At 36.6% G+C, this 24,218-nt stretch overlaps 1 protein-coding gene across 4 annotated transcripts; it reads left to right on the top strand.

Annotated features, from left to right (window-relative positions):
• Positions 1-330: 330 nt before the first annotated feature.
• On the top strand, positions 331-22,904 carry LOC117405465 (centrosomal protein of 126 kDa). 4 transcript variants are annotated; one of them, XM_059030959.1, is made up of 13 exons: positions 331-905; positions 1,107-1,211; positions 2,492-2,611; positions 4,454-4,599; positions 5,455-5,566; positions 6,628-6,811; positions 11,165-13,295; positions 14,382-14,537; positions 15,683-15,801; positions 17,010-17,085; positions 18,275-18,484; positions 20,215-20,279; positions 20,504-22,904. In XM_059030959.1, exons 2-13 carry the CDS (start codon positions 1,177-1,179, stop codon positions 20,624-20,626), a joined length of 3,477 nt encoding a protein of 1,158 aa, XP_058886942.1. In that variant the 5' UTR covers positions 331-905; positions 1,107-1,176; the 3' UTR covers positions 20,627-22,904. The 4 variants fall into 4 exon arrangements, with proteins under 4 accessions (XP_058886942.1, XP_058886943.1, XP_033864433.3 ...); XM_059030960.1 differs by having other exon boundaries at positions 1,141-1,211; XM_034008542.3 differs by having other exon boundaries at positions 331-1,211.
• The last annotated feature ends 1,314 nt before the right edge of the window (positions 22,905-24,218 follow it).

Consider the following 24,218-nt stretch of genomic DNA (forward strand, 5'->3'; position numbering starts at 1 on the left):
TATAGTAGACACTTCAATTGTATTTTTTGGTTCAGAACACTCTAGACTAGTGGCTTTAAACCCCGGTCCTGGGGACCCAGTGTGTCTGCTGGTTTTCATTCCGAGCTCTCAATTACTTAACCTTAATTGAAATGATAATTTGCTTAATTATACCTTTTTAATTGTTTTCAGCTCTTAAACGTCATTCATTACACTGCATGTGTCGGATCAATAATACCACTGTCGGTAACATTCCATTAAGTCAACTATCTTCTATTTTAAATGAACACACAATTGCTGTATTATAAACACGCTATCAATCAATCTGAATTTCAAAAGCAATGCTGATGCTGAAATTGTTAGACACGCCTTATGTGTGACGTTTACACTTCCCTGCAGCATCTTTGCAATTTGCGAGTCTGGGAACTGCTACAGATTTGCTGAACTACCACAAACACCAGTCTTGCTCCACTGTCCCACCGTTAAAAATAATCCTGCACAGTTTACAAAAAATATGCCTTATTCATACTTTCCAACATTTGGAAACTGTTCAGTGGGCACTCGTCTCCAGGTGGAGGGGATCATACGCAAAAAAACACAGGAGGGCTGATCGCACGCGCAGCCATAGATATTCAAGTATGTGAGCTTGCCACGTGCACTGAGTGCATGCCTACCACAGTCTGCCGTACATGTTTAAAAAGACATACTGTTCTTGTCGTACTTCGTGCAGTCCCTTACATTACGATCGTACGTCGCTTCCTCCTTTCCTTTCCCACCTAATTTCAAGGATAAAAAAAGCCTGATGTTTTCCGTCCATGGTTTCCCTTTCCGTTACCATGGAAGCAGCGTCTCTGGTTGTCAAGATGGCGGAGCTGTTGGATCTACAGGGACAGCGGCTCGAAAGTTTTTACTAATGATAAACCCAGGTAAATTATAAATTCTATACATTAAAGTAAAAGCTACTGGGTGAAGAACGAGTAGTAAACGAAGCATTTTGCTACAATGGTGAAACGTATTATTGAAACTGGAGCGTGCTAGTAGTAACATCTCGCATTTGGGTATTCTGCAATGCTGTGGTGGAGGTTAGCTATTTTGAATATGACAACCCGTTTCATAAATGAATTCAGCGATCCCTAACGGTTTGAATGTGGATTCGGGCAGTCTCTGCACACCTGTCGCCACCTTGTCGGTGGGGGAATGAGAATGCATGTTCAAAGGGCCAGCTCCTACTCGTATCCTTCAAAAAAATAAGTCGAAAAACTGAATGTATGTTATATTGTAATTGTAGCTATAGCTTTAAGTGGGAGTTTGTTTGAATTATATCAATTATGTAATTATCATTATACATTTTTATTTGTTTGGCAGAAAAGTTGCTACAGTACAGTAAGCCAGTAATAGAGCAGTATTTTTGTTATAATCCTTACGTTGTTTATTGTCTAATCCTTTATAATGAGCTGTCAACGTTTCTGACTGCATCACTGCTATTATAGTATATATCCTAGTTTCATTCATAGAGGATACTGAAAAACAGTAAAGATATGAAAAACGTTATTTCACCAGACAGAGGGAGTTCCTAAATTGTTTCCCCTAATCAGATGTTGTGTGTAATTCAGTGTTGGCTGGCTGTATCATTAAACCTTGGCATGATCATCGGTCTCGCTTGGATTATAACAGGACCTCCCAAGACCCTGGTTGGGGGAGGGGGCTGTCAATTATAATGATTCTAGACAAGCTTCAGGAAGAGAACAATTCATACTCAACAAACTGAACACCTTTCATGAATCATGTTTTGTTTGTTAACACTTTGTTTGCTTTTAAGATTCACTGTCCTAAAACAAGTGTACAGTGTTGTAAAGCACAGGCTAGCGAAAGCATGGTGATACACAGGAAACTATGGTAAATAGCAAAAGAGTGTGTAAAAAAAAAAAAATACACATACATACATACATGTTATATATACCATAGTATGTATACTACAGCATACATAAGGGAAAAGCTCAGCAAACTACAAACTTTCTCTAGGATGAGCCCCCTAAATGTTTTTACTGTATATATGTCAATTGTTTATAACACACTCAACATAATATAGCCTATTTCAATAAAGTGTTCATTGTTTTCTCTACCTAGACAAGTAGGCACTTGCAATGTTTGATGTTAAGAAGCAGATTATCTTGGACAGCCCTGTAGGTGAGCACCACTGCTTTACACAGATATACTGCACAGATAAGTCTTTATGGCAACCAGGTAATAAAGATACAAAAAGTAGACGTCACCTGTCTTCAGTAACGTAGTAACTTTTTTGTCTGAGTTTAACAATTCCAATATTTTGATATTTTCATTTGGAGGGGTGGAACAACGACTCAACTTGTTTTACAGTCTATGGGAATCAGTGGACTGGGTTTTATTGGTCCTGGTTTCCATTTGTTAATGACAATTGTGAACTTGTGAACTTTGAACATACAAGCCAGATTTTTTTTTAGGTTTTAAACTCCTTAACCACATATGCTACCAGAAATACAAAGATACAGCATGACGGTGATTTGGAAGAGGATCGTCAAGCCTTGGTTGAGGAGCAGAAAGCAAGTCGAGCCCGGGCTCGTCAGTTCTCTTCGGAAACAAATCGCAGAAGAAGGTGAGTTTAAAGTCAACTTTATTTTAAGAACCCAGCAGTTTTGTTCTAAGCCAACCGACATTTACAGTGAGACATTAGGCAACAGTTTGGTAAGCTTTCAGTACCCTTCTCGTTAGCGTAGGTGCTAATATGGATCTGAAATGTACTGAAAAAGCCATATTGTGTGAGGAAAGTGTTACTGTATTTGTGAAGCTAAAATCTAACCATTTACTTGTCTGTGCCTTTTCAGTATGTTTTCCTGTAAGGATGATGCGGATGATTCCATCATAAAAAAGGGGTTTTGTTACTTTATTCCAGTTTGTGATGTACTGTTATTTTTTTTTAAAGGTCATCCATGTCCATGTTTATGTAATAATAATATAACCCTCTTCTGTACTCATTTCAGTACTTCAGTTATGTATGTACTTATACTGTATGGTATGTTACATAAGCCCAATAATACTCAACAAATCTGTTTTATAATATAGAGAAAATAAGAATACTATTAGTTTTATTTGTGAAACATTATTCCACGTGCTGTTTTACAAAGCTGCCTGGTCCATTGTAGCTGTATATAGTCCCATTGTCCCTAACCCAGCCGATGGCATATTTTTTCCAATGCTGCGGTGACACATTGTTGGTTTTAGCAGCACTGTGACAGAAAGCAGTGAAGGGAAATAGATATCCTATTATTCCACACTTAACATGTCAGCAGGATTTTATCCGCTGGAATTAGATCTCTTAATTAGGAACTGTCATGCAATTTATAAGATCCATTCGCTGTTCTGGCTAGACTAAAGGGTTTCCCTTAGGCTATTAAGTTCACCTCAGGTTCAAGTCCAAATCCTGTGCCAAGCAATATAATCTGACAAATAACTAGAAGATAAACAATATAATATGGTATACAGAATTAGTTATTGCTTTTAGCATGATGTGATGTTGTGTATACTTTTTCTATACATCTGCTACCGTATGTAGTTAAAATGTGATACCCAATACTACAGGTTTTACTGTATTTGATTCCCCAAATCTTTTTTATTTATCAATACTTCATTGTCTTAAATACTACAGTATATGCACATTTACTAAGTGCTAATAATTGATCAAAACAAGATGCGTAGTGATTTTGTTGCATTATGTATTTTGAACGGGAGAAGCATTTTGTTTATTTTTCTTACTGCACTTGTCTAACTTTAAGTACCTGGAGTAGTGGATTTGATTAATTGATGAGTACTCTGAGAAGTTTGTCTACAGGGAAAGGTTCATCTTTCATTTTAAGCAAAATACAAGGAACCTACAAGGCTTGAACAAGTGTTTGTTGCACGATTAGATTACTGCCTTCCTCAGTCAGCCCTCCTTTTTGTGTTCTGGGATTACAAGCTTCCATTTACAAGGTTGATGGAACTTTTATCTGTGCTGACTTGACAAGTCTCTACAAGATAAGATGTTTTGTAGGAAAGCCTACTGGCACGTGATTGGCTGAGCTACTGAAGCTATATGTTGGGAAGCGCTTGCCAATCTTGAAGCCAACTACAACCTAGAATGGGTTCCTGAATATAAAACTGTATTCTATTAATATAAAAAAAGTTGATGTATAGGTGGCACATTAACTAAAGTACTGTAAGATTTATTAACAATAAACTTTTAATCATGAGATATATAGAAATACTAAAAGAAAAAAAATATTTTCACAACCATTTCAAAACATTTTTTGTGTTACAATTAAAAAGGACAGTCAACATACTTCTTTTTTTAATGTATTATCCATTTGTTTTTGTTCCGTTGCATTCAGTTTCCTTGTGTAGTTTTGTTTTCCAGGATTTTGCCATTTGTTTAAATAGATCTGTTCTGTTTGAACTGCAGAATTCTGGAGGAGAGGCGAAAAGAAGAAGATGTGAGGGAGCAGAGAGTGAGGGAAGACATCCTCCAGCAGAGGAAACAGAGAGTACAGGAGGTGACAGAGAGGTTTCAGAGAGCACATCTCCCTCCAGCACAGAGAAAGAGACAAGGTGGGCAAAATACAAAAGCACACCAAAGAAGTAGCTCTTCACTGTAATCAAATTTTTTTTTTAATTATCTTTGTATTGACTTGGTTACAACCCCAAGGTAAAAAAATAACATGAGACTTAACCTGGGATTTAATTTTAATTATGACACAGCTATCCTATAGCAGCTTTTTAAAAGTACCAAATAAGAAAATAAACAACAAGTTTGATTCAGATAGTTGATGGTTCTGGCATTGTATGCTGTGTTAGCATTGAACAATTGCATACAGTTAACACAGTTGTTTTTTTTTTTTTGGTGCTTAAAAGCACTCTGGCATTATAATCCTAGTCTTAAAAACACATGTGATTACTGGGTATAGCTTTAGCAATCCAAATATATTGTGCTTTTGGAATAGCAAAACAAAATAAATAGGCTGACTAATATACAGCTATTGCCAAAAGTTTTAAGATTGAAAAAACTATATGAACATAATTTAGATCTTTTATTTAGCATCATGTAATCAAAGAAACTACAAAATGATTTTGCAAAAGTGTACCAGAAGCCATAATAGAAATACAGTATTTCACATTAGATTTAGAGATGTCACATTTTTTAAATTTTTATCAGTTTTCCGTTAAGTATATGGAAAACTACAAAGCGGTATGCAATTCAATATGTTAATGTGACATTACTCAGCAGGTTTCATTCAACTTTATGAAGTAAAATGTGTTAATTCTCTAGGGTGATGCAAAACTTTTGACCATACACTGTAGCTGTATAAGCTACAAACAAGAAACAGTAGCCAGTAGCTAGACTAGTACAACACTTTATATCACAAAGACACATTACAATACTATTTTATGTTTAACTTTCTAAAGTTTATAGAAAACAAACACCTCGATTAGAAGAAGCCCTTGAACAGATCCAAGGTTCTTTTTCGTCCTCATCTCCTTATTCTCCAATCTACTTGAGAAACCCCACCAATAACAGGTAAGAACATGCATCTTGCTAACTTAATTAATATCCTATTCCCTTCAGTAAAATATATTGATGTGGGAAAGAGACACTGGTGGCTCAGTGGCCCTGGTTATTATGCTAGGAACTAAATCGCAGCTTTGGAAGGACACCCTAAAAAAGTTATACAGGGATATAGTGTACTTACGGCCACTTACATTTTGAAAAAACCGAATATAGAGAACCGATTATCCAATTGTGATGAAACTTATGGCCATTTATTACGTTTCTTTTGACTGAATGGGCTCACGAAGGCTATATGTTTGTAATCTGTATGAAATTTGCCTATACATTTTGTCATGGTATTTACATTGCCAGTTTACCTATGCTGATGCTTCAATTTTCATACAGAAGATAGGACTGGCGGATACAAAGGAAAACTCAAATTCAGAGCAGTTGGGATGTTAGTAAGTTACCTTTTTATGCAAACGTGCCGAATTAAGTCAGAGAGGCTTAAACTCTGAGCTGCAACCAAATGCCGTAGAAAGGAATCAAACGTACCCGCTGAACAGAAAATAGGAGGCACTTTTTTACACAGAGAATTGTGAGGGTCTGAAACCAACTCCCCAGTAATGTTGTTGAAGCTGACACTGGGATCCTTCAAGAAGCTGGTTGATGAGATTCTGGGACCAATAAGCTACTAACAACCAAACAACTTTTTTGGGCCGAATGACCTCCTCTCGTTTGTAAACTTTCTTATGTTCTTATGTTCTTAGATAAACAAATATAAAAATATATCAAAAAGAAACAAAGCAGTTAGTGGTGTTCAGGAAATTCAGATTTGCAAGACTTTTGCAAAAATAAATACATTATTATTAACCTTTCTACTGTTTGCATTTTAAATAAAATGTTTTTTTTTTACGGAGCATTGTAACATAAACATGTTTTCTTTATAGTACAAACTATACTGTAAATATTTGACTATGGCCCTAAATGTCTGTAATCAACATAAGTGATATTGTACCGGTATATCTTGTTATCACTGAACATATACAGTATTACGTGGTTAGCAGTCTAAAGTTCAGTACTGTTTACAGGAGCCACTCTTCATCTCCGAGCTCTTCAGCAGTCTCGAGTAGCTCTCGCTACCAGAAGCAGCTGTCAGCAGCAGTGGCCTATGCCAAACTGATGCAGGAGAAGAGCGGCACCAACCTCATGAACAGCCAGCTGCTGTTTCAGCATGAGCTGCAGGAGACACAGCGCCTCCTGGAGGAGCAGCAGGTAATCGCTCTCAAACAGTGTTATATTAAAACAACTGTGTAAATATTAGAGTGCATAACCTACAACCATGCAGTTGTACTACTTAACATGTAATTACTGTATATCCATGCAATTATACCTTCAGCCCCAGATGAAACCATGTAAGGAGTAACATAAAGTAATTTGCTCTAAAAGCCCAATGTTCGCTCCTGCTTAAAGTAGCACATTAAATGCATTTTAAAATCTTTTTTTTCCCCCGTTTCCAGTCGTTTTGTGTTCTGTTTCTCTTCATTGCTTTTTTATCTGTGTAGTTTCCATTATCTACTCCTACTCCATAACAGTGTGATGGAGGTTTTGGAGGAATTAGCATCTTCTTCTCTAGTGCAGTCTGTAGTGCTACCCATGTGCTGACACCTAAACTTTGTCGCAGACTGAGAATCACATTTCGCCCACGGAAGATTTCACATTTTGTTACTGTGAAAACGTTCCTTTTTGCAAGAGGACACATTTAAGCATAAGATTTATATAAACCTGTATAGTCAGTGTACTTAAACATCAAGGGCATATATTTTTTCAGCTTCTGTAGTGCCATATTTGCTCCTGTTTTTTTAAATTCAGAAACAAAAATACTGTAACTGGACCTGTGTGCAGAAAGAAATAATGTGGTAATATATTTTTTTATTACACATTTGCGTAGACAGACTGTATTTCCAATCTTCCCCCAGGAGGCGGCACCAAATTACTTTGCTAATTTCACCAACATTATCCCACCAACTGTGTTTTATGCCTCGCTTCCCAGTACATTAAAACACTTTCAAGCTGTGTTATATTTTATCCCCATACATAAAGTTTCCATACACTAATAAGGGCAATGTTTGCCTACAAGACTAAAGGCTGGCTTCATAGACCCTGATTATCACTAATCTTGGACTACCTTACCTAACATTAGGCACTTCAAGATTAGTGCTAGTAGCAGTCTGTAAAACCAGTCTTAAGAACTTAATTTAATTTTATTTAGATTAACAATTGAGTGGTTAAAGCAATAGCGAGAATTGTTTTCTCATAACAGTGCATCTTACCTGTATTGGTATGTATTCAGATTTAAAAGGGATGCAGTCAAATGATTACTGGAATGTCTAGGTTAATAAGTAATTGATTGATACATTAATTACATTATTTACAAGCACAGCAACTTTACAGAAAGGACAAAAGTCTCATATTGAACATCCTATAATGACATTTTTTAATCCTAATTCTGAACCTTTAAAAAATTAATCATAATGTTGAGTGTGCAGTCAGTGTGATACATGCAAACCAAAGATGCAGGTTTAACTAATCTGTTGCTGTGCTTTGTGAGTCATCCTACACTGCCCAAATAATCAGGTAAAAGGTTACTGTAATACACGCAGAGCACTGAAATAGAAAGTCTGCAAACTTTCATTTTGAAACCATGTGGTGGAAGAGTCGTTAAGAGGTTCTGAGCCTGTTTATGTGAAAGTTCCACTCATGTGCGTCTTTTTATCTGTGAATAAAAAACCTACATTTGAGAAAACAGAAAAAAAACTTCAATATTTGGACTCTAAGTATTTGGTTCATCCTACGTAACTTCCTTCATACTGTTCTGGCCACCAAAGCTCAATTACTACCTGTGTGTTTAGGTTATGGACAGTGTGTTTTGATTGACAATTTTCTATAGTCCTAGTCATCCATCACTGCTATTATACCTAACTGTTATCATTAGCTCACTCACTATACCAGCAGTATTAACTTATTTTGGTACCTTGTTTGTGGCGTTAAAAGCATGTAATTTTAGCCCAAAGCTTCACCTGCCTAGACGTGCTAAAAGATTAGCAGTGCAAACACAGGTCCCTTTCACATGAGACGCCAGTCAGGGAGAGCTTTGGGGAGTTATCTTTTCATTTGTAAGGCAGAGGTGCCTTTGAGTGATTATTCAAGCAACCGTCATGTTCCGAGATTTTCAGTAATGGATTGTGAGTCTACTTTGTCACCTGTATTGGTCATAGACCACCCCTTAATTCCTTCTAAAATACTGAAGAGCAGAGTCATAATCCTATTTACATTTTTTTTTTTTTTAATCTCCAAAGGAATGGACCGATTTAGATTAGGGATGTGGCATATCTCTAAGATCATTGGGTCGGATTTCACTGAATGAAAATGCTCAACTAATATACACAGTGAACACACAGAGAAAAACAGATTTCAGATTTGCTGACTTCATCTAAAAGTTTCACCAAAAGGTGATTTGAGATGTTAAAATTGGGTTTAGATATGTTAACCCAAATGGAGTTCTGGCTTTGTAAGCCTCTGCTACTATAACAGTATGACATCAGTTTTACAGTACTGTAAAAGTGTTTCGGTTGTGACAGTTCCATACTAGTGAAAGAGAGAGACGAGAATAAACACACTGTCAGACTATACAGGAGCATTTGTTTGTCAGGTTGTTGGTGCAACAAAATATATAAAAGTCTGTAGGTCATGTCACTCTTCAAACCTTTGACCTCCCTCTTTAAAGTTCTAACAACTAATCAAAGTTGTTGTCACTTTATTTTTCTTTTTTTAGTGGCGTGCATTTTTTTTTTTTTAGCTGATCAGCAGAAGCATTGATTTGAAAAGAAACATTTAGGATTGGTACAGTAATCGTAGCTATACATTGAAATTAAGAAGCTTTGAATGGTTATTTGTAATTCCACATATTATGTAAGTAGTACAGGGTGACAACTCATTGCCACAAAAGGCGTGGAAGATTATCGGGTAGAAAATCCAAAAAATCTTCTCATCTGGGGAGGGCTACTGAGCAATCTATATAAAAGCTAGCCATTGACTTTTACACCTTGGCCATGAGACCACTCTGAAGTTCCATTGGATACTGATGATCACAGGTGACTAAGCAGAGGACATGGAAACAAAGGTTATTGTATCCAGGTGTCAGTTTCTGTGAAGCTCAGTGGAGCAGGTGAACATTTAAAAAGTTTTAACATTTTGAATGATTAACAGTGCTGTGTTCAGTTGTTTTAACAGAATCCTAACTAAGTCTTTCTTTCAAATCTCTTGTTTACTAAAGACAGGGAAATGGGAAAAATAGCCACAAGCATCCAAACATGCTTGCAAGTCAATCAGTAATTGAAAAAAAAAAGCCAACCTTTTAGTAAAGAAAAATTAACAAAAGAGCTGAAAATGTACAAAAGAGAAAGACATTAATCAGTCTATAGTATCTGTTTCCTGATTGTGTTTTTAGTAATAAACATGTCTCCAGGTTGCTCAATGTGTGGGTAGTGTTTGTTAACACATACATTGTAGACAAGGTATAATCCTTTTGTCAGGTGTTAGCGACACTCATTTAAAGATAACATTTTACTGGGGACTCTATGGGCTCTAGAGTCTGCGCTCAGCTTTCTTTGTGTTTTTCAGTTCAAGTGGCCCCTATTACACTGTACAGTGTAAAATATCAATAAGTCTTTGCTTGCAGATTTTCTTTAGTTGCCTAACTCACCATGTTAACAGCATAATTGCAGCACCCCTACAGCGATATAGAAGATTGCAGTGGGGTAATCCCTTATAGTACGATTTAAACACATCACTTTTAAGTGGTATCAGAATAAAAAGCTGAAACCACAAGAGAGATCTATTCAAAGACTGCTTCCTATCTAGGATTACCTGTAATACATGTTGTTAGTCAATAGATTTTATCTTTATGCCAGATAGAAGGGGAATATTTGTTTTTCTTTGTGTGCAATCTGAGTTACAGTTTAGTCTTAGTGCTGTATACAGTATACTGTAACCTGAAGGGGTGATTTTAGGGCTGTTAAAATGCAATTAAATCAAGAATCTGACTTTAAAAAAGGCTCTTTGAGTTAAAGCAAAATAAAATAAAAGATGCATGTACTAAAAGTATGCTATTATGTTTTAACACTTCCCATGGTAGTAGATTTGTATATAGCTTATTTTTTATTTAATTATTTAACCAGTAAAGTACTCATTGAGAACAAGGCCTCTCACAAGGTGGTCCTGATACAAACACACAAGCAAGTCAGGACAGCAGTGGTCGAACACAGAAAGACGTAAAAAAATAAAACATTTAAAAAACGGAGATATCAGTAGTATATAAATAGTAGCACCACCACTAATTATTTAATTTAAGGTATTTTGAGGAACGTTCAATATTAGTGATAGCAGTAAATAATCAGTATCAAGGAAGCTCTAAAGTATCCCTAATATATGTTTTGATTGAATTTGAATTGATTGAAAATCAGATTTGCAGGAAACTGATTCCATGGTAGAAATCAGAACTGATATTTGGTTTTATTAGCAATGAGCTTAAGTGTAGTTTACTAATGTGTTTTTTTTTCTTTTTAGGATTTTCAACAAGAAGTCAGACAGCTTGGACAATCTGAAAGCTTATCTAGCCTGGATAGCTTGGAGAATGAAGAGCAGAACTATACCTCTATGGCAAATTACCAACGTCCATTTTATACTTCTCCAGAGGACCATGTATCTGACAATTACAGGCGACCTCAGTCGTCACGGAAGCACCTTAATGGTATGTCCTCTGCAGCTGAGATGCCATTTTCTAAAACTGAGAGCCATGATCTGTGGAACCAGCACAGTTGGACATCTGCAAACTGTCAGACACGTCCATTATCAAACACAACTTATGAATCAATTATTAACAAGTGTTTGAACAGTAAGCAGCAAGAAGAAACAGCTCAGAACAGAAGAGACGCCCACATTGATCATCAGTGTCCCAATGCTAAAGAATCCTTTTATAATGACCACATTCCTTTAGCCCTAAATACAAATGTCAGTTGTACTCCATGTGGGACTGAACCTAGACTTACAACAGCTGTACAGGACAAACTTGAAAGACACAATGATTTAGTTAAGGGTGGTCTGACAGTTATACCGAGTAAAGCTTGGTCTACCCCAGATCCAACACCAAGAGAAACTCTAATTTCAACACAAGAAGGTCAACCAGAGTCAATACAGCAAATCAGAAATCCATCAGTGCATTTCTCATCCCAACCTATTGCAACCCCAGTGATTTTACCTTCCAGCCATTCTAAAAGTGAGGCAGATACAAACAACACCTCTGCACTCCCCAGCACTTTACAGGAGACCATAAATCATACAGAAAGCACTCCTGTAAAACCAGTTGACAAAGTTACTCCCAATCATTGCACAAAGGGTTATGAAAGCAGTCCTGTCACTGCCAAGAACAGCAGCGTTGGAACAGCCAATCATGGATTAAAAAGTGAAAAAGTTAATGATGCAGACACCCCTGATCATGTACCCAAGTCATTCCTGGTTAAAATTCATGATACCCCCACTGCTGGTGAGCAAAAGATACAGCAAATAAGAACAGACAAATCACCATCCTATTCTAGTTCACTCCACAGCAAGTTAAATAGTGCTGTTTCTGAGACAAAGAATGAGAAGAAGATAATTAAGGGCATACTCAAAAAACAATCAAAGTATGTGACCCTCAATGGTGGCAGTGTTGTTTTTGGAAAACAAATTGGGGTATCTATCAGGGACAGCGTTGAGCTGACAAAACAGAAAGAGAAGGAATCGGAGAATGTCAAGACAAAGAAAAAACTGAAATGGTTTGATGAAATTGCTCAAGGGAATGAAGATGAGGAGGAGATGGGAGAAGACGAGGAACTAGCCAACCAGAATCAAGCTAAGAACTCCCAAGTTAAAAGCAATCTTAATAACCCATCAGCTGCTGCAAAACATCATCAGGGTCAGTTCCAGACAGCTACCATGACAACAACCCCTGAGGCGACCCAGGTCATGACTTCTGTGGCTTCCACTGGTTATCATTTCACTAAACAAGCTTGGGCAGACTCCAAGGGTCAGGACAGTAAGCTGCAGGAACAGAACGAGGCTAGTCCACGGAAGGGAAGACAGAAGGTACCTAGAAGAGCTCGATCAGCCAGGGCTCGGCTGGGCAGTGCTGCCAGCAAGACCAGAAAGGGTGCCATTTTCAGGCCACAATCTGCAGGCGAAGCTGTCAATGTTGTTAAATCACAGGGTAAAATCTTAGTACCTCACCCCCCGCCCAAGATCCTTCCTTCTGAGGACAAGCAGCTTGTCACCAGAAATGGGGAGACAGTCATTAAGCCCCCAAGGACTCTTTATACAGACATTTACTCTGGTAGCAAAGGAAGCATGCCTGTGGAACATGCTTCATACAAAGACATTCCGGATGGCTGTTCTGTGCCACAGGGTAATTCCTTCACCAGCAGTGCTGTCACCTTCACACCGTTCCCACCTTCCTACACAGTCTCGGCCTATGAGACTGTCACCAAGGCCACCTACATGGCCAACACTGTAGAGACAGTGACCCAGCAAGAGGGTTTGAACAGTGCTCTCAGACGGGGTCCGGTCTATGGAGAGAACGGTCTACGTGTGGACCATACACCCACCGATGAGGAGATCACAAAGCTGTGGCAGGGTGTCCGCAGTGCACTGACATCCAAGGATGGTACTGTTCTTGTCCACAGTTTCATCCAAGTTGTATATCTGTCAAAAAAATTGTTTAAAGATCTCAAAAGACACTGTATATAGCATTTTATTAGACATTTTGATTTTAGGGCATGGTAAAGGGGTCCATTTAAAGTAGTAAATCAAGTTATTTTGTTGTTATTTTATAAAATAAGTCCAATTATGTTCTCATTAGCTCATTATTGAAACCATGTTGAGTTGGTTAATTATCTCTGAAAATAATTTGATTATGTTTTGTTTAATGTGTTTTCACTGAGCTAAACGGGGAACATAAATTGTAGGATTTTAAATTTGAAAATCATCTTTAATTTAGTTTTGTTATTGTGCTGTTTTTCATAATGCTAAGCAAATTGAAGTCTACATGACTGACAAACTTAAACAGTGCAGTTTAAACCCTAAAGCAAAGATTGACTGATTTTGCATAATTTTGACAATTCACTGAATACCAATTAACAAACAACAAAAAAAAACACAATCAGGCAGGTAGCTTGGCACACCCCAAAGCTTGAAGACCTGTGATGACTTTCAAGCTACATATATTTTCAAATTGTAATGTTAATTGCTGCTGCAATAGCACAGCACTCCCAAACGTGTGCAACTCCCAAGGCAAAACCAAGCTATCAAAGACCAAATGACTCTTGTGATAAAGTGTATTGACCTCTGATTGCCCTCATAGTAAAGGAAACAGCTAGTCTTTTCAAATAGTAACTTCACTTTATCTTTGGTAGTTTCAACACTGCTATATAGTTCAGTACTCCTGGGTGGGGAGGGGGGATTTTAGATTTTTAGAAAGATTATAACTCTATCAATAGCATCTGCTTTTTATTGGCCCAGGGTTGCGATATTCCTTCCCTGGCCGGGTTATAAAAAGGAGCTATTTGAAAGAAATTCAACTGAGGGAATTTGAATCTCCCACGGGATTACTTTCATATTAATATACAGTATATGTCTCAGAATTTATAATAATGAACAGCAAATCAGAAACAGATTTTACTGGATTCTAAAGAGAATTTTGACCACATTTTTAACATACTTTTCTTTTTTTCTACTGTTATTTTTGTGTTAGATGACTCTCAGAGCTTTGCTGCTCACAATGGTCTTTTGTCTAACCTGCATCAGCCTCGACCCAATCTATCTCATCTTACAATTGATGGCGGTAGTCTGATGAATGGAGTCAAGTCGGTCACTAGAATGGGTGGATTTTTTGTTTCTCCATCAAACAGTAAGATTGAACTTTACTATAAGTAAAAATAACTTGTTGTCCTACTTCACTGAACGAATCTTATTGGTTGTCCATAGTATATAGTAATTTTTCCAATTAAAATTAGTGAACGTTTGGTTCTGTCTCATGCCAGTCCTGTCCTTATCACACTTTCATGGTGATTTTGGTTGTAGTCTCCCATAAATCTTGATTTCACCTTGTGATTTTTAAGATACTTTTACATTAAAATATTGTCTCAAGGTAGCTTATACCTGTGTGAGATGTATAAAAAAAAACAAAACAAAAAAAATCAGAGAGAGAGAGAGATGCTAGAACTATTTCATCAGCATATGTGGAGTACAGTATGTGCAAATCTGCAGTTCATTATTAATACAGGAATAGTGCCAATTATTGCAGCCAGTTCCAACATTTTTACAAGTCACAAAAAAGGGAGTTATCACCTCATCACACAAAAAAGGGAGTTATCACATTTATAACACAAAAAAGTGCAGTGGTTTATGGTGTCATATATCCCAGCGGTGGAATTATTCTCTTGAAATTCCCTACAGGTCATCTTTTATTCCATATACTAATATAATATGGCAGCATATAAGTGATACCAAATTCAGCCACAAAAAATAAGGACCACCAGTTGTCTGGATACCACCCTACCACGGAGCAAAAAAACGAAAAATGACAAAAAAAGGAAACAAACTGATAAGTAGTAAAAGCATGTAAAAAAAAAAAGCATATGCAAACTGTAAAATTGCTGTCAAAATGTATCACAGTTAACTTTCTATTTACTTTTTAATTGGGAAACATCAGTTTGGGGGAAAACAAATCTAAATTCATAAACATAGTGAATATGGAGTAATGTTCATTTGGATTGAATTGAGACAGATCATCGATGGTATAATATGGTCCAGATTTTTTTCCCCAGATGGAAATTGAACTGGGCTCCCGGAAATTTAATGTTCATAATCAACCCCTCCTATACAATGTGGAAGTGAAACTGCCATGATATATTACTGTTAACACCTGCCAGGTTTTGCTAAAACATATTTTACTGCATTTACTTTTTTAACTTCTGGAAAGAACAAGATTACGTTTTCTGGATCCTACTTTCATGGTTTTGATTTATCATCTTTTTTGTGTGTGTTGTAAAGCTGCTGTCAACAGGAGAAAACAGATCATGGACAGTAATGGGACTAAACACAGAGCTCTTCTGGAGCAAAGGAGACAGACCATAGGCTCTGCTACCAGGAAGCCAGCTCTCAATGGACAGGTATTTTATAATGTTTATAGCGAAAATGAAAGCTACTGGCAAACGATAAGAGTTGTAACCTTGTTAATTGTGGTTTATGGTGAGTCACTTAAAAATAAATGTTATTCTGGTACGGTCAACTTCCTCCTTCTCTGTCAACCCCTTTCAATTTGATCTTGCACCAGGGCTATTAGGAGCCTCAAGTTACCCTAATAGATTACCTTACTTTAGTGTATATGAACTTGTACATATTACAATTTTCACATAACCTGTATTGCTAACCACATGCTTTACCTAATGTATTTTTCAAAAAGGTTAGTTAAGATCCATCCATCTCACAGCTGCCTTTTTTTTTAACTTTTTATCACTTGCCTGTGACTTTTTTCTAAAATAAAACTTATCTATGAGTAATAGCTTTACCTTCTATAAATAAATGTACTGTATAAGCTACATCTGATTTGGCAAGCAAATAATGTGACTAATGTAATCTTGTTTTTGGAAATACACCTCACTTTTTATAAATCCTTAACCTGTCGGTGTGATGCTTCCCAGAGCAGCATTGGATGTTTTTGGAGTCTGTACAAACATTTAAAAAATGGTGGATATGTTGAAAAAAAGGGAGATTACTGTAGAACTGTATGTTCCCTTTTTATCAGGAAATTAATTAGCCTTCGGCTGCAGGCATTACTAATGAGAAAGCTGCTAATCTGGTAGTTATCAACAAAATGGTCATCCACTACTGATCAAGAGCAGTTTCTTTTATAATTAACCCTAAAGTAAGAGCTTATCAATTCACAAGCATAGCACCAACCTTTTTCTTGTACCCTTTCTATTTCTCCTCCTGTATTACGTACAAGTCAGCCTGGAAATAGAAATCAGTGTCGGTGACCTTCTGCTAGTCTCCATAAATCTAGAACTCTAGTGACTCAGGCCAGGTTAGAATATAATATGTAATTAACTTTTAGCGTTCAGTCAGATAATAAATCACAATTAACAGAGTCGTCGCAGTGAATCATCTCTGTGCTCCTGTTCACTAAGCAACTGACTTAGTATTTTTTCAACCGGCACCTTGATGGCTTGTGTGCAACTAACCAATAGACTGAGTTTTCACATAATCAGAATCTTTGACTGTTCTTTTGTGGGTGAAAATAGACAGAATTTGGTACAATAACTCTTTATAAAGTCCAATTACTGCATTACAGAAAATAAGGTATTCCTTTGTTTTTCAGGGATCTGTAAGGACTGTCCAGATCAGTCCATTCCCAAGCAACTTTGAACCAGTAAGCATGTTGAACCCTGATCAAGGTATAATATAATATAATATTGCACATGTTTTTATTAGATTTGCACCTCAACGGATATCAGTTAAAAAAAAAAAAAAACTGTGGTAGAACTTTGTCTGGTTTCACACAACAGCAAACGGTCAGGCTTTCATTTTATTGGCACTTATTTGTTCTTTAAATGTTACCTATTAACTTATTAACATGTTAACATGTTGTTTATGTTAATGGTTATAGAAATCTTGTTGAATTTTTTACCTGAAGAATCAGCATAGGCCTTATCTTACACATAAATAATAGGAGGGGAATCTAGTGTAGAATCTACACTGGCAGACAAAGGTTCCATCAAATGTCCTCATGTGCACATTAAAAATACAAGGCGCTTTGTTAAATTGTTTGTCTGCTGTACCTTAACTTAGTGTTGTTATTTTTACTTGCATCACAAAGAAGATGCCTGCAGATGTGGGCTTGTGCGGATCTCAAAGAGACTGCTTTTATCATACGGAGACAGCTTGAAATAAAACAGGCTTTTAGATAAGGTGTAAGGCCAAGCAGTCACTGACTTAAAAGCTTATCTTCATCAGTCACTTGCCGAAACTGCAAGTGTTGTTTTAACGTAATTAAGAATGGAGATGGTATTATAAGCTACAAACTTATAGTGCTTTAATCCTAAACTAAACCCAGATATTGTTAAAAAGTAAAAAAAAAGGCAAATGCAGATGTATTATACTGCAATACATGTTGGTGGGGAGGTGTCTAAGTTTAAACATTAGTCATTATAATTTAAATAATTTTAAAACATTTTTCAATAATTGGATGAAAGGAATGCAGACATAGTCTGTTTACATGAAGACAGCAACTGTTTGTCAGTCATTCATTAAACTTTTGTTATAAAATACTACTCTTAAAGATCTAAAAGAATGTGCAGTTAAACAAAACGCTGTTTATAAATGACTTTACAATGTATTTACACAGTCTTAAGATTGTATTGGAGGTAAGTTTAGTTAGTTGCTAGGCAAAATCCATTTGTAATGTTATGCATACTTTAGATTTGTGCTTGAAGGTACAGAAGGACGACTGCACATTAGGTTAGGGATAGGTTCATGGTTTCAGTTGTTACACTAGAGTACAATGTAACCTCTGTATTTCTAAAAGGTTTCATATGGCTTGTGTGTGTGTGTGTGTGTGTGTGTGTGTGTGTTCTCTGTTGACAGTTTCTGAGAGCACAGCCCAGTTTCTGCTGGCAGAAAACCTGGCACATACCTCAACTGCGGACAGTGAGATCCTGGCTGCCATGGAAACAGTGCAAACACAGAAACACACGTTCCTACAAAACCGGGCCCAGTACCTGGGCCTCGGCGCATTGTCCATGGAGGAACAGAAGCTCCTTCAATCGCTGGACCGCCTCAACCACAGGCTGCTGCGTAAGAGGGATTTCATTGACTACATTTCAAGTATTTTTTTAAAATTTGGATATTTGGAAGAAAGGTCTCTTGAGAAACAAATTTAATAGCTTTAATAGGCCACACATTCAATTATTTTAAAATACATAGGGAAAAATAACACACAAATAATGAAATGCATGAAACGTCTTAAAAGTTGTTTAAGATGCTTAAGTTAAGCACAAAGTTGTCTTACATTGTCACACATCTGTGCCTACTGTTTCTATATCACCGATTACTGACTGCAAAATGAAATTCTCTCACCCAGAGGTTTCATGCAAGTAGGTATATAAAGGATATAAATGACGACTCTTGATTTGTTCTAATAAATTTGCACACTCCTGTATGGAATAGACATGAATGGTATGCTGTTGTAAACTTTTATAAGGGAATGCCTGCTTTGATGATTGCATCAGAGATGAAATATCTTTTTGTCATTCAGTAAATCAGATATAACACTGCACCTGCAAAACAAAACATCCAGTTACAGCATGCACAGTTTTTAAATTGTAAATCTGCTTTGGTTAAATTACAAAATCAAGAAATAAAATTATATAGAGGATTTCAACAGGCAGTGCGCTAAAGAGATACCACTTATTCTAAGGTTAAGAAGTATAGCTGTTTGATTTAATAGAGCTGTAATTCCAATGTTTATGAGCTGGTTTAAACTTGCTTTTAAATGTGTGTTTACTGCTATAGTAAGTTAGCACAGATAAAAGAAGGCAGGGTCAGTTTTATGAATAGCAATTTCAAAGGTACCCCACTAAGACCCCACCAAGGTAATCGGGTTGATGGGGCAGTTCCCTTGAAGCACCACACCTTCAAATCAAAGCAGTGTCATGCAGGTAGGACACAGCGGCATTATCCTCTAATTGGAGCTCTCACTTTTCTCTTCTCTGGATACTGGTAAGAATTTACACACTGCCACCCTGATAAAAGGTCATTGTTGATGAATGGCCTCTTGAATTGAGGGGAAAGACTTCTCTTGGCACAAACTTCACTGCTACTGTTAGTAATACTTGACATCACCACGCATAGACTCACTTAAAGTAAAATGTTACAGAGAGACTAATTCTAGGATTACATTTTTATTATGCTGCTGCTATCCTAAAAGTACCAAATACCAAAAACTGTGATAGCGTTGTGCAATTATTGAACCTAAAATACCAGAAGTTATCTTTAGTTGTTCTTTTGTTAATTGGTAGGAATGAGATAGTGGTGGCATTATTATTATTATTATTATTATTTATTTCTTAGCAGACGCCCTTATCCAGGGCGACTTACAATTGTTACAAGATATCACATTATTTTTATATACAATTACCCATTTATACAGTTGGGTTTTTACTGGAGCAATCTAGGTAAAGTACCTTGCTCAAGGGTACAACAGCAGTGTCCCCACCTGGGATTGAACCCACGACCCTCCGGTCAAGAGTCCAGAGCCCTGACCGCTACTCCGCACTGCTGCATAATTAAATGCCAATCCTAGGGTTAGATTTTAATGCATGACCACAAATGTGGTAGTATAGTACACACCATACCGTAACTGTGACATGCATGTCAAAATATTAGGGACTGGAGTTAAAATCTCAAACATATGTGAATTGATTGCTAAAAGCCATAACCAGTTTGGGCCTCATAAATGGAGTAAAATTGCCCTTTACCTAATGTAAATGTAACTATTTTATCATAATTTTGTCATGCTTTTTTAGACGTACAGGATGCTTGTGGATGGAATCCGTCTGCGACAGGAGTTTTGCAGATTACTTCTCCTTTCGTGAGTATCCGAGCTAGCTGCTCTTTCTAAGTCAGCTGTATTTATCCTTTAATGTATAACTAAAGCATAGAACTGTTGGACTGTTCTTTCATTAAAGGTGCTATATAAAACCATATTACCTTGTTATGTGGCAGCATCAAAAGGTTTATATGTGTTATAGAACCCCTAAACGAGAATAACTGCACATTATTTTATGTTCACAAAATAACAAACTTTTATTTCAGGTTATAAACCAGGGTGTCCCAGCAGGCCCAGCAACTCGGCCAGGAGAGATGTCTGTTGCAGCCCGGTATAGAAACCGAAGTGCCTCTGCTGACAATCGCACGCGATTACAGAGACGATTTTGAGACAACTGCAAGCAGTGCTCATCGGTATCAAATTTTAAATTCCACTAAATCCGGTATTAAAGACTGCAGTACCTGTATGGAAGGACCAGCTGTATATTTACCCCGCTGATGAATCTCCCTATATTAAAAGGTCTGACTGTGTTTGTGGTGATTAAAAACTGCATTATAATAAAGCACTTTACTTTTTTAAATTAACTTTAGCTTACAACAACAACAAAAAAAAGTGTAATACTAATGTTGTTTGCAAGTTTGGGGAAAACTTGTTCTTTGCCTAAACCATCCAAAAAATAGCAATAATGTTTAGAAATAAGCCACAGCCTAGGTCTTCTGATTGTTCTTTTATTTTTGTATCCAGTGTTTTTTCCTGGAAGGTACAAGATATATTCTACTGTAAAACATGCAGACAGTAGATCTCCCTGTTGTGCTCCCTGCTTTGCTTTTATATAGTACAAGTACAAATATATATTTTTGAAAGATATTTTATATTTTATGTAACATTAAGCTTTTTGATATATCTGATAATGTTTATGTACATTAAAACACAGATGGAAATAATTTAGTCAATTTAAGTGTTGTTGCAGTTTGCAGTGTAATAACTAAAAAAGAAAAAGAAAAAAAAAGCAACTTGACAATTCAATGTACGATAAAACCTAGGTTTACCATCATTTGAACTATTCGGTGACCTGCAATTACCAGACAGAAGTTTGTTTTTTCTTCCATGTACAAGTGAATGACAGCAGCATCTTTAATAAGCAGTCACCTGTGTTAAACAGTCACACATGTTCACTCCCTTTGGTGATTCAGATTTTGATGTTAGGGTTAAAGAGAAAGTAGTGGGGTTCTAAAAAATACAGCGTTACACGTCCCCACGTGTTGCCACAACTGTTTAAATAACGTACCTGTAATTTTTCCTTTCATTGTTAACGTCGTCTTCTAAATCACTGCAGGAAGAGCGATTTAAAAAAAAAAAAAAAAAAAAACATAACAAGTGCTCTGGCTTTTCTGTTCCGTACCACATCATGGATCATATTTGCTGTGTTACCTGTTTGACAATGTGGGCAATAATCCTTACAGTATCAGTGCACTAGAGCAGACATTTTGAAAAGAGCTTTGAAACAGACTAAAGTTATAAGTTTAAAAAGTTGTCAGGCTGTTAACAATGAAAAGAAAAATTACAGGATTGTTATTTAATCAGTTGTAGCAGCACGTGGGGACGTGTAACGCTATATTTTTCGGAACCCTGCTACTTACTCTTTAAGGTTAGGGTTTGAGTTTGGTATTCTGAACAAATCCCATTCACTGTTGTTCACACAATGCATCCACCAAGTTGAAGTTTGTTTGCAATTTACTGTATTTACTCATGAGATACAAGCGCTTAAAGAAACCCAGAGCAGATCCTTTCAAATGTTCATAAAGGTAACCTTGGTGAGGCTTGGCAAAGCTGTGTGGGAAACACAGCAGGCATCATATTTCTTTTGAATTTCCATAGACATCAGCAGTCCCCAATACTGTTTATCCCCACCAGTCAATTCTATTGAGATAATATGTACATCAATAACAAATCTTTTTAATAATTTAAGATGCGGTTCTGTTCAAACACTGTGAATTCTACCTCTAAAAGTTTCTTATTTTTTAGTAACATGAATGATATGTAGAACTGCAGGAAATAGTTGACAGGCTTGTGTCCCACGTCACACATTTATGAGTAGTGCTTAAATTAATGGGTGAACTACATTTTTGTCCAAATGACTCCAAGACCAAAATTCAGCGCCTTATTGCTTTGAGCAATTCCAGATTCCTGAATAGTAATTGAAGGGGCATCAAACAAAGTGCTATGCACTACAAAAATATATGTTTTTGCATTATTATTAATTTTAACACTGATGTCCATTATTTGTTATACATCAATTTCTGACCACAATGTATTAATATTAGCTATTGTTTTAATTACATTGACAACATTTTTTTTTTTAAAGGAATCTAATTATATCCCATTTAAAAATATCTACCCTCGAGCATGTAGTGGGACACTGAGTGGGTAAAGTGCATATTAACAAACTAGAATATTTGATGCTGTGTATGCTATCAATTCATTGTGTGGTGCTATTTTGCATTAGACAAATGCCTGACTAAACAAAATCATTTGCTGTTAAATGTTTGTTTTATTTTTTGGTGTTGTTAATATATTTTTGTATATATTGTAACATTTTCCAAAGCGATCAAACATTTTGTGTGATGAACACGTTTGTGTATAGTTTGTAATATTAAACAACGTTTTTTTTGAAGTGACAACAAACACAGATGACATTGTAATAAAATTAAAGAGATGTCATTTTTGAGTTTTGGTCATTTTTTATTTTGTATTCAATTATTTTGTTACGTGTAACTATCCATAAATAGAACAGTCTCTACATTTCTACATTTAACAAAAAACACATATGAATCGTGGTAAATGCTGGCACCATATAATCAAATATTTTAATGGGATTAGTTAGTTAGTTATTTAGTTATTTATTTATTTTCAGTAAAACAAATTGTTGGTATTATAAATTAGTGAGGAACGATCCTGAACCGGTGTTTACTTTATTAGGTATCATTCAATAAAAAAACCTATGTAATCAATATTAGTTAGCATTGTTTACCTGTCCTTGGAGCCTTTAGGGAAACTGAAATGCTTTTGAATTTGAAATACAATTGCAGAAAAGATCAGGGGATTTGCTTTGTTTGTATATTGGTGTCTCAGTAGGAGTCACGCTCTCCTCTTAGCTGGTAGGACATGGGGTCAAACCCTGCCTGGGGAAAACCTGCGCAGACCCCTGTCCACTAATCTCCCTGCTCCCCTCCACCAGCACCCAAGCTGTGTTGGTGTTGGAAGAAATGTTAAAGAAAGGCCCTGTCCTTACTTGACCTCATTTTAATCATATTAACTTTTTTCAAAACTACTTACTCTAAGATGGGAATACCCAAAGGGCTATCCTAAAGCATAAATTAAAATAATAATAATAATAATAATAATAGGGCATTACACCATTGTGATATCGCCTAGTGATTGTGCAATACAATTTCCTTCCTTATGTATTGGTTGAACTGCAAAAATGAATGCTGGCGATTCCGAAGGGAACGTCGCATTGGCTCTGCTGCTCCCGTGGGTTAGGGAAGCAAAACTGTCAGGGACTGTTTCTCCACATCGTGCCACAGCGAACCCTGCTGCCCAGGTGCCCAGTAATCTTAGAGCTGACACCTGAAAGGTTGGCCTTTGTCCTCCAGAGGCCAGTAGCTCGCTGACATCCGCTCTCGAGTTCCTGGGTTTAAGAGACGAAGCTGGCTTGGTCGCGGGTCGGAGGATTCCTACTGATCCTTCGGATCTCCTGACCTGTGGGAAATTGCTGCGGTGAGCAGATACAATAATTGGACATTCCAAATTGTGGAGAAAATCAGGGGTAAAATAAGATTCGGCATATGTAAAGAATGTTTTTCATCTGCCATTCTGAACCTGCTATCAAGTTAGCACTTTGCCATCATTAATCCATTCAAATGATATTTAAATATATTCAGATGAAGAAAAAAGCATGGACTACAAAGCTGATGCAAA

The sequence above is a fragment of the Acipenser ruthenus genome, chromosome 9 (genome assembly GCF_902713425.1).
Source record: "Acipenser ruthenus chromosome 9, fAciRut3.2 maternal haplotype, whole genome shotgun sequence".
Classification (NCBI taxonomy): domain Eukaryota; kingdom Metazoa; phylum Chordata; class Actinopteri; order Acipenseriformes; family Acipenseridae; genus Acipenser; species Acipenser ruthenus.

Coding starts and splice junctions, on each gene's coding strand:
- LOC117405465 (XM_034008542.3), top strand. CDS start 1,177: ATGAGAATGCATGTTCAAAGGGCCAGCTCCTACTC. Junction 6,812..11,164: donor GCCTCCTGGAGGAGCAGCAG/GTAATCGCTCTC, acceptor TTTTCTTTTTAG/GATTTTCAACAAGAAGTCAG. Junction 13,296..14,381: donor TGCACTGACATCCAAGGATG/GTACTGTTCTTG, acceptor TTTTTGTGTTAG/ATGACTCTCAGAGCTTTGCT.